Below are 11,270 nucleotides of genomic sequence, written 5' to 3' on the forward strand. Positions count from 1 at the left end.
ATATATGAAGTCTTTTTTAGAGGCATGAAATATGATTCAACAAAACCAAATTGACCATTATTACCCCCTCAAAATTTCAAATGAAAATCCCTGAAAAGTGTTAATGTGGTGTGCTTTGTATTTATTTATTTTATTTATTTGTCTATTTATTTATTATTTATTACAACTTACACCATCAACATAATTTTAATTTTTAAACTAAAATTGAGACAGTTTTACTACGTTTGGACAGAAATTGCATATCTCAATAACTTATTGGTTAAACAAATTTATCAAAATTTTCCTAGGCACGATAATACCTTAACGGATTAGATCTAATCAACGTGTTTGTCCCCATTTTGTAAGTTTTTGATTTAATTAAGATTGATGAGTTGTTGTGTGATCAGTCTCACCTCATCACCCGTCTCACCTTGGCTCGTTTACCCACGATGGCGTAGAGTAATCTTCAAAGTAAAATAGAGAAGACTGCGTATGTAACTGATGTTGTTTCTTGAGCCGGAAAGAGCTAATTCGAATGTTTTGAAATTCACTCCAAACAGTTTATTGTTGATGGTGTAAGGTGTATTATTATTTTAAATTATTTATTTATTATGTACACACGAACGTGGTTTGTGGCTTATGTTTGGCATGCTTGAGCACTTGGCACTTACATTTATTAACAGTTGGTCCAAATTCTGAGTATATGCCTTCACCAGAAGCACTAGTCGATGACAGCAGCCTCCAAGACGCCGAACCCGGTATCTGCAACACCAAGGGATGTGTCCGAACAGGTATGTATATAAATTAGTGATAATATTTAATAAATACTTACATAGCTCCATAAAGTATGCACAACTAACTAGCACACATTTTCATTAATTTCATAATGTAGCTGCTGCAATTATTGAAAACATGGATGAAGAAGTAGACCCATGGTATTGTTTTTTAAAATTATCAACTTTTATTAATAGAAACTGTCCCAAAATTCAAAGTATTACATCTTTGAAATATATTTTTAGCGTCAATTTCTACGATTTTGCGTGCGGGAGCTTCGTGAAAAATACAATAATACCTGATGACAAAACTCAAATGACCACGTAATTTCCAAAATCTTTCTTCTGATTTTTTTTATCTGGGATTTATTACTAAATTTTGTATGGTCTAGATTTGGAATTCTCAACGATAAACTGGATGAACAAGTAAGGATTATGCACCAAAATTTCAAAGTAGTCGTAGAAAGCTGAAATTTGGTATGGAGGTCGCTGATGGAATTTAAGGAAAGAATACGAAGTAAAATTTGAAAAATTTTCACCAGGAGGTACCCTGCAGGGCAACCCATACCGATTTTGAAATATTGTCCTAGAAGCCTGAAATTTGACATGGAGGTCCATAATGGCCTATAAAGACAGATTATGAAGTAAAATTTGCAAAATTTTCACCCAGAGGTACCCTATGGAGTGACCCCACCGATTTTGAAATATTGTCGTAGAAGCCTGAAATTTGGCATATAGGTCTCGGATTGTTTCTAATGAGAGAATATAAAATGAAATCACAAAAATTTTCACCCAGGGGTACCCTATGGGATCATCCACACTGGTTTTTTAAAATCCTCCAGTTGAGCTGAAATTTGGTTTTGAGATTGCTAATGACTTGCAGATAACTAAGGTAAAGTTAAATTTTAAAAAAAATCAATCATGGTTGTCCTAGTGTGTGACCCACACTGATTATGAGAAGTTGTCGTAGTAAGACGAAATTTTTTACATACTCGTAGAATGGCTTCTTATAAAGGAACAAGAACTTGCAAAAATGTTACGTTTAACAGTTATCTGATGCCAAATAATCGGATTGGTCGGTAAAATGCATACACCCTGACTCGGGCTATCTAGACACTGCACACTGTAGGTTTTTAGTACTTTCCCTGATCCAAGTATTATTTCTTGTGTAGAAGCGATGATTATATCGATGTTGAATAATGACGACCCCATCAATTAGGGTTAACGCGTGCGAGATTGCATGGAAATGGAAAATATAGGGTAGGTGTGGATGTAAATGTGTGATTTTGTCGCACAGGCTGGAGGAGATCCGCAGTTGGGGGGACTCGTTTGAGAAACTGATGCGGAACGGTGGGGGTCGGAAGGTGTTTCGAGACTTTTTGAAGTGCGAGTACTCCAACATGAATCGCTCTTGCAATGGTCAACACCAAAGCTCGATTTAGTTCTTCTGACTCTGTCGACACAAGGGATTTTGTTTCTCCAGTAACACGTGACAATTGAGTTTGTACATCAACACTGTTGAACCCAGTAATCAACCGTAATGATGTCATTTCAACACTGAAATCATAATAAAATTAACAAAAATGATAAAATAGAATGGGGATTCAATTCTTCTGAGATACATATATATTTGTACAAGACGAACCATAAATGAAGTTGGGCGGAACTTGTGTGAGTATTAGTGGCTAAAGAATGCAAATGTGTCAACAATTGAACTCGGTAATGTGGTTGAATGTGATGCAAGCGATAACAAAACATTTCCAACTATAAAGATACAAAACAATATTGTACCAACCAAAGTCTATAATATAAGGACAATATATTATTATTATTACCAGCGTGTGCAAAATTCCCCATGCTTGAGACCTGTGGAACATTGTGAAATAAAAGATTAGTAATTTTTTTACTGCGTTGATTAAGTGTGGAAATGTAAGTGCAAATATGTTTTATTTCATTAGTTTTAGTTTAAGTTACTTGTACACAGCTGGCAAGAGTTGTGCTGTAAGAAATGGAAAAATTATTCGAATTCTTAAATTAAAAACAAATTATGATGGATGTAAAAGTACTTACAAATAAAGCCTTTGATCCCTAACGACTCAATTTCCATATATACAAGTAATCTGGCATATGTTTCAATTAAGGCCGGAGCCAAATTTTGATTTGATTTTGACTGAGCAACCTTCATGATATGTGTTACAATCTTAAAATTACATAAGAGCACGGTGTACGTTAGGCGTTGTTTATTGGAACGGGAGGAATGAGAATCAATTAACTTACATTATGGATCAAGCTCATCTTTGTATGCACTGTCAAGGAGTCCAGACATTGGACGGAAAGAGGCGTTGTGGGGCTTAGATTTGCAGTTGGAGTTCCAGTCGTGCTTCCATGAATTGCTTCTACTAAAGCTGCCATGGGCCTAAACAATTTCGTAACAAAATAATGCTAGTTATGTGCGTATGTACATTATAGATAGCAATAAAAATCTCATTAAAATGCATCATACCTAGAAAAATGCTCTTGGTTCGTCGAATAAGCATTGCACAACAAGGCTACACGGTAGCTACAATAAAAAGTAATTGTAATACACGAAACCTTTCCATATCATCATCGACATTATCAACAGAAAGCAACTGAAAATATTTCTAAATAGACTTAAACACATGTATAAAAATTACCAATGATCATTCACTTGTAATGGAATTTGGGAACTAGATGGTTGCACCATACTTTGAAGATAGTCATACTGATTTTTTAGAGTTGATGGAAGAGGTCTTGGAAGTGTCTGATTTTCTCCTTGTGCTTTTTTCAAAATGTGAATCCATATGCATGTAGCAGACATCTGAGCAGGTTAATAATAAGACGGTGTTTTAATGTATTACAACAAATTGTCGGCCAAGATATAGTTTCCAACAACTGAATAAAAACATTCAGTTACCTGAGCAGTCGCAACGGGTTTGGTCATATCGGGCACTGGAAGTGGTTCTAAATAAATATATCAAGATTAATTTACATTCAATAAAAAAATTTAAATCTAAGAATATTGATTGATACCTTTCTCAGGATATAAAACATCATAGAGGCGGAGTACAGGAAGGAAATCACTAAGCTAAAATTAGACAATGTTGATATTTTCTAATCATCTCTAAAAAAATATAAATGTATACATAATAAAACTTACGGGGTTCTTTTGAATGCTTCCAGAAATGAATTGAAGTAAAATCCACATTAGAAAATCTCGTCCTTTGAATAGTTTAACATCGGAAATCTATTAAAAGTAGGAATTATATTATAATGAGTAAACTAATTTATACTATTATTATCTTTACTTAACCAATACGTACACACCTTTATATATAAATTGGTAACGATAACGGGAAAGCTGGCGAATTGAAAAAGAACAAAGAAAATTAATTGTGTTGATAAGTGCTGCCATAATGACAAAGTGGATGGCAAGGCCTCATCAGATGATTGTCCATCCAATGTCTGGCCCATTTCGACCTCTGTTCTTTCCATTGCAGCCAAAATCAGCTCCACCAATCGTTCTTCCAATGCTGCGCATCTTAATTTGTGCTGTTCAAAGAAGATAGGATTTTATAATTTTTTTATTGATCGTTAAATCAATTAATTTTTAAAAATTCAATTTATTACAATTAATTAAAAATTAAATACCTGTTTCTGCAAACCCAAAATTGCACAAGCCATATCCCTACTGTATGGTTGTTCAAGAATATATCTCAACAAGCGGTTTTGTGGTTTCAAGAGTTCCTTGTCATAAGGAAGACTTCCCTTCAACATAAATCGTAATGTTTGAGGATCTAACTTCCTGAAATAATTTCATGACATAATTTCCTCCCTCTTTTTCCTTATTCCCAATCTGTCTTTCCTCCTCGCTCTTCTTGAGTTGCACCGACAGGAACCAGGAGCAGAGCAAGCCAGGAACGCTTATTTGAGGTATCTTTTATTATTACGCTCTACCAACACAGCCTCCACTTCTACTACTCGCTCACCAAAGTCTGAAGGAAAGGACCGTCAGCAGAGAGACTTTCGCCCAAAAAGAAGGTGGCGAGAGAGAGAGAGCGTCTCAACCAAAACCAGACCACCAACCCTTCCTCTTTCGACTTCCTCCACGCTCTGTGTGGCACTTTTGTACGTACAACCTGTGAATACAAGTATGCATGCAGTTACGGATGTGGCACTCTACTTTTTTAAGCCTCTTTTTATGTGCAAGCTCTATTTCGCTCGAGTCTCTCTCGGAACAATGTATGTCATCAGAAATGCGATTCACTTGATCTGACGCTCCTGCAGGATAGCAGTGCTGCTGCCATTCAGCCATGAAATCTCGGATCTCTCGCGATAAAAACAAGAATGCAGCGCTTGTATCTCGCCACACAATGGCGTGTGATGTTTGCGACTAAAAATAAACAGAAATGTGATATTGCAAGATGTGAGAATTTCAGGATGCTCGAATTCACATGAAACGCTCATCGGACTCAAACAGCTGTTGCTTAGAGGGTTTGATGTGTGATGAAACCGTTATTTTCCCACCCTCCAAAACAATTGTATGGAGCGTAATGACAGTCCTGAAAAATTATTATTTCACAAATTGGAAAACTCACAAGAATAGAGTAGTTTGCTCTACTCTAATACAACATAATAATATGTACATATTTCTCATCCATTTTATGAGACGCATCACCCATAATCTCATCCAGTAGGAGGGACTGTCTCACATTATATTCACACTTCCCCAGAAGAAATTTAATTTTTCTACCCCCTTTATAAGAGGACATGGTGTAAGAGAAACATGAAAATTATTAAAGTGCAGAGTCAGGGGCGAAGCATTTTGTGAACCTGCAACTCTGTCTCCATTGTTCTCTTCCAGTAGCGTCAAAAAGATAACCGTACATCATACCAGTCTTCCTTCCTCCCAGGTAGCCCCAGTGGATGTTTTCCTACTTTCACTCCCACAGTTGCTCAAGTCTAAATATTTCCCACGATAGGAAAACAACGCAGCCATTTGATGCAATCCAGGAGGAGGATGCTGCTGGTTTTCGTAGCCATGGAAGAAAGCGTGGTAACCTGGGCCATGATCACAATAAAAGTTTCCCATCTACCACTTGTCCTTCTCTTACGAAGGAAAATATTATATCTGAAAGCACACGGCACATAAATAATAATTTAATTTATTATCTCGATACAAAATTTTTGTTTAAAATCACATTATTTTCAAAATTAATAATTTTTAAACAGACAACGACCTGAAAATGCAGTCCTATTTTTATAACATCCTCCAATTTCTCGTATAAGACTCCTCAAGAGCATGCAATTCAGTCGCTACTAATTTGATTATTTCGAGAATGGCACCCGTCTTACGTACCACCGTCCTTTTATGGAGACGACAAACCACCTCTTCAATGCCCTCCAGGTGAGTAAGACTGCAGTCGTGGAGATATGCATACGCAGTCACCATTTCCAGGCGCAGCGTTCCTTTATAAGTAAAACACTTGGAATCTTTGAGTTGCGTGTCTTCTCCTTAGTGATAATTTATTTATGAACTATTCTCTCCTGTTTTTAATTAACTCCTTCCACCTTCACTTTCGGACCATGCACCAAAAATACTCTGTGTATTTAGATCCCGAGCAATGTCTAATATTTCTTATATCTTTAAGAGAAAGCAGAATTGTATATATTTATTTACTTCAATATAAATATTCAAGTGTATAAACCAAAATTATAATAAGTTTTAGTTTAACGAGCTACATGCACTTTTGAAATTTATTGTAATTACATTAAGAGATAACAGAAACGAAAAGTAAAACACGAGAAATAGGTTTATGTATTTTGATTAACCTTTCCCTAACTGAGGAATGTATGCGAATATAATTCGAATGCCAAATTTATGATTATTTTATCCCCCCTCTCGCCATTATAATATAATTCAAATTCAACATCGTAAAACTTGCTCGTCATCAATAAAGTTGAGAATATTGGAGAGAACACGTTAAACTTACTTAATACAAGTCTCGAAATTACTCACCTTCCCCACGGTTGGTGAGGTTGATTAGCTGGCTGCTATTAAAGTGAGTAATATCACTATTAAAATTTTAAGGAGTAATTATTACCACCAGGACGGATAATATGCTCGTGAAGAGAAGTTATGCGAAGGTTGACAAGAAATTGTATTGTTATTTCGTCGCGTGGTCGAAATATTACACTGCTTAACTTTGCGTATTATTCACACAACTCGAGATAATAATATTATTTATTTAGAGGTGGAAATACACTTCACCTCAATGAAACTTAAATGTAATAATGAGAAATTAAATATACTTAATATGCAATCCACAGTTCTGATTCTACACTATTTAAGCTGTAAACTACCTATATATTTTTTTAAATCCAATTTAACAGTGATAATAATTTATTTAAGGTTATATAATTTAAAAACCTACAGTGTGCAGTGTCTAGATAGCCCGAGTCAGGGTGTATGCATTTTACCGACCAATCCGATTATTTGGCATCAGATAACTGTTAAACGTAACATTTTTGCAAGTTCTTGTTCCTTTATAAGAAGCCATTCTACGAGTATGTAAAAAATTTCGTCTTACTACGACAACTTCTCATAATCAGTGTGGGTCACACACTAGGACAACCATGATTGATTTTTTTTTAAATTTAACTTTACCCTAGTTATCTGCAAGTCATTAGCAATCTCTAAACCAAATTTCAGCTCAACTGGAGGATTTTAAAAAACCAGTGTGGATGATCCCATAGGGTACCCCCGGGTGAAAATTTTTGTGATTTCATGTTATATTATCTCATTAGAAACAATCCGAGACCTATATGCCAAATTTCAGGCTTCTACGACAATATTTCAAAATCGGTGGGGTCACTCCATAGAGTACCTCTGGGTGAAAATTTTGCAAATTTTACTTCATAATCTGTCTTTATAGGCCATTATGGACCTCCATGTCAAATTTCAGGCTTCTAGGACAATATTTCAAAATCGGTATGGGTTGCCCTGCAGGGTACCTCCTGATGAAAATTTTTGCAATTTTACTTCGTATTCTTTCCTTAAATGACATCAGCGACCTCCATACCAAATTTCAGCTTTATAGGACTTTTTTGAAATTTTGGTACATAATACCCCCACCACCTTTCTGACTCCCACCGGTCAACCAGTGGACCGATTTGGCTCATCTTCGAACTTGATTCCTAACTTTGCCCAATATGCATATGCTGAAAATTTCAACCCGATCGGATAAGTTTAAAGAGAGTTATCGATAGACGGACGGACAGACGGACGGACGGACATGACGGTTACATAAGCCCTGACTCGGGCTAAAAAGTACTAAATTTGTTAAGAAAATATGATATTGTAGTATTGCCACGATACACATGTTACTATTTCTTCACATTAAATGAAACAAGATGATCTATATACATTATGTTCTTGCAGTCGTATGGAATTGTAAATACCTGAATGACTTGGTTTACAAGCTGAATAATTTAGCATGTTGTCTCTCCTGTCCTTATTCTAGTAAATATTTATTTATGTATTATCATTGGTACAGTTGAAATGCGTCGCTCTTTAAAATGTTTACACCGCAATCTCAATTCTTTCATCCTTAAAGTCAGTACGACTTATTAATTTTTTGATTCCATTAGCATGGAGATTCACTAATGAATAATTCCGTGTTGAATAATTCTACAATAGAGAAGATAAATCCGTTTTTTAGTATTTATAAAACCTGGGAGGATTGCGGTTGTGATATGGTTTAGTTCTCACTTGTCCTACATTGTTTAAAAAGTATTTCAAAAAACTTGGTAGGCATTTGTATAACTAAGTTGTAAAAAATAACTGAAGGACAGACACTCTTTCAACTTTCATCTTTATAGCGATGTTAACATTTTCTTTGTCAAATCAATCAAGTATGTAGAAAGATATACATATTATAAAATAGTAGAGTAAGTCAAAATTTTACATGCTTTTGTTACGTACGAATACGTAAAAAATGTTGTCAAAAATTTCCACCCAAGTTTCTCAACTATTTCAGCAGATTCGACTGGTCTGTACTCATTCTGAGATTAAAAACCATCTCCTTGCCCAAATCCAGCGAGAAGAAAGGTCCACGATGAGAAAGGAGGGTAAGAAATAAGATGGGTAAGAAATAAGATGGGAAAGTGGATTGAATTGGATTGGTTAGTGAAGTGCAGTAGTGGCTGTGGAGGCATGAATGAAAGTAAGCAAGGATGAGATCCAAAGACTAGATTCTCCTCCAGCATCCACCAGAACTAGAAGCTCTCCATAGATTGTTCATGCTGATTAGTTCTGCCCAGTTGTTCAATCTGTTGGCCTGTGTCGAGTTACTTTACTTACTCCACTTTCTCTCTCCCTCTGCTCTCTCGGGTGTATCAACTTTCTCCCAGTTAACCTTTGATTTCCCAACTCTTGTGGTCAGCAATTACTTTATTGCTCTCCCCTGTAGAAAATGTGTCCGATGCGAAAGAGGCGGAGATAGCAGAGTACATTAAGAGATAAAAGTGGAGTCATAAATTGATACGCGATACTCCTTCTACCTTTTTTCAGAAGTATGAGGCATGTGTTTACCTGGAGCTATGTAGAAGTACATTTTGTATGCTTACCTGAATGTATCTTATCTTTTGAAAATGTGACTTTATGAAAATGATCCCTTTATATGGTATCTGGACTTAACAAGTTTTTTTGCCAAAGACGGCATGCTTAAACAATTAACAAAGAATCTATTTGAGAGAGCATTAAACTGGATCGCGAATAATAACTTTTGTTCATAATGCGAGATGAAAATTAAAATCACGTGTATATATAATAGTTTGATTTTATTTAATTACTGCAAAACTTTTTTGTGGACACTGACCACAATCAGTTCATTTACGAAAAACGCGAAAAATAGTCATATCTCTCTCTTTCGTCTACATTCCACAACTTATGTAACTATCGTCATATGTAAGAAGTCCTCCGTCCGTATACAAAGTAAACGTAAGTAAAAGTGAGCAGAATTCCAGATTCGCCACATACCCCCGACCGTTGTCTTCTCTCCTTCTTGGCTAAAAGAAGATTGGGTGATAAGTTGTCCTAAAGTTGTCGACCGCCTTGTCAAGAGAGGAGGAGGGCCAGGACAATAATTAGGAAAGTGTGGACATTAAAGTGTTTGGGAGGAAGTGAGTTAGCAGGCGAGAGGGCGGAGGCGTGGCAGATGTGGTCGGGGTAGAGCTGGACGAGAGGAATTCTGGTGTCGGCGAATCTGGAGTCGAGGCAGGTCGTCGCACTGATTAAGTCGTACATGGCGTGGACTTCGGGAATTAGGGCAGAATGAGATTCATAGGACTCTCGCAGCCAGCGACGGAGCCAGTCGCCCAGCCAGACTGTGGAGTTATTGCGCAAAATTATGTAATTAGTGGTCACTATAAGTGGGAAGGACAATAAAAAGATGGAGTTACCTAAATTGCAGTCACACTGCATGTCATTTCCGGTGAGGACTAATCCACCTGAAAGACAATCGAGATGTTATAATTGTATCCCCATCGCAGTTTATTGCATTTCCCAGATTATCATCTGACTAAGGAGAATTTGTTCGGAACTAAGACCTTACTAACTACAAAATGGATCAGTTCTTGAACTTTTCTACCCCGATGATCCATTAAAACTTTTTTCAGCGAAACTCGTAAAACTTAAATCTCTTGCACTTTCACCTAATTGACTAATACTTTAAATCCATGCATTCGGACCAGCGAGTAATTTCGCACAATTGGCCCTATAAATGGGTTTATTTTATAATCATTGCATGGTTTAGTTTAATTGTCTCTCTATCAATCTCCTGATATTTGTTTAATGGAAGAGCCTGTAAAATAATGACCAGGTGAAAGTTTGAGAGAAGCAACACCTGTACAAACAATAAGGCCTCATGTAGCGAGTGGGAAGGTAATTCTATTTGGATTTATAATAAAACCACACACCTCCATCGCAATGTGGACAAGCCTTTTGAGAGGATTATCTAATTTAATCAATTTTGTAGCCAGCAAAATTAAAGTGGTGACTAGAGTATGTATGTAGCAGGATGAACTTCTCAGCAGCAGATCCATTATCGTGATTACCTCACAACTTAAAAAGAGATCTCCTTACCTTGGAGAAGCTTGGTGCCTTTTGAGAACCAGAATGACGAGTTGGGATACAAACTGGCCGAGTTCAGGGTGGAAATTTTATTGAAGGACAAGTCCACCTTCGCCCACTCGGCGTTGAGAAGTTCAAAGATTCTGGATGGAATTTCCTCCACCGACGTTCGAGTGATCGTCAACTCAATGCGAAGACAGTTCTGTAGGCCTTCGAAAGCCTGCTCCTCTATCCGTCTCACCTTCTCCCCCGTCACCCTTAATCTCCTCAGACCAGGCAAAATCCCCCCAAATAATTGGTCGGAGAGGGTCGGCTCCTTGATTTGGACGTGTAATTCCTCCAAACTCTCAATTCCAGAGAGGACAGCT

The 11,270-nt window shown here is 36.7% G+C and overlaps 1 protein-coding gene across 1 annotated transcript; it reads right to left on the reverse strand.

Annotated features, from left to right (window-relative positions):
- Positions 1-1,005: 1,005 nt before the first annotated feature.
- Positions 1,006-5,862, reverse strand: LOC110857420 (mediator of RNA polymerase II transcription subunit 23). The gene is made up of 16 exons (XM_022106018.2): positions 5,665-5,862; positions 5,038-5,163; positions 4,752-4,909; positions 4,422-4,575; positions 4,098-4,322; positions 3,931-4,017; positions 3,804-3,858; positions 3,688-3,734; positions 3,428-3,591; positions 3,256-3,312; positions 3,030-3,168; positions 2,823-2,952; positions 2,727-2,751; positions 2,588-2,618; positions 2,398-2,516; positions 1,006-2,309 (listed from the first exon to the last, which is right to left on the reverse strand). The coding sequence occupies exons 1-16, from the start codon at positions 5,860-5,862 to the stop codon at positions 1,964-1,966; spliced, it is 2,061 nt and encodes a 686-aa protein (XP_021961710.1). The 3' UTR covers positions 1,006-1,963.
- Between the last annotated feature and the right edge of the window lie 5,408 nt (positions 5,863-11,270).

The sequence above is a fragment of the Folsomia candida genome, unplaced genomic scaffold (assembly GCF_002217175.1).
Source record: "Folsomia candida strain VU population unplaced genomic scaffold, ASM221717v1 Fcan01_Sc018, whole genome shotgun sequence".
In the NCBI taxonomy this organism is placed as follows: domain Eukaryota; kingdom Metazoa; phylum Arthropoda; class Collembola; order Entomobryomorpha; family Isotomidae; genus Folsomia; species Folsomia candida.

Coding starts and splice junctions, on each gene's coding strand:
- LOC110857420 (XM_022106018.2), bottom strand. CDS start 5,862: ATGGGAAACTTTTATTGTGATCATGGCCCAGGTTACCACGCTTTCTTC. Junction 5,164..5,664: donor CCTGGGAGGAAGGAAGACTG/GTATGATGTACG, acceptor GTTTATTTTTAG/TCGCAAACATCACACGCCAT. Junction 4,018..4,097: donor TTACCAATTTATATATAAAG/GTGTGTACGTAT, acceptor TACTTTTAATAG/ATTTCCGATGTTAAACTATT.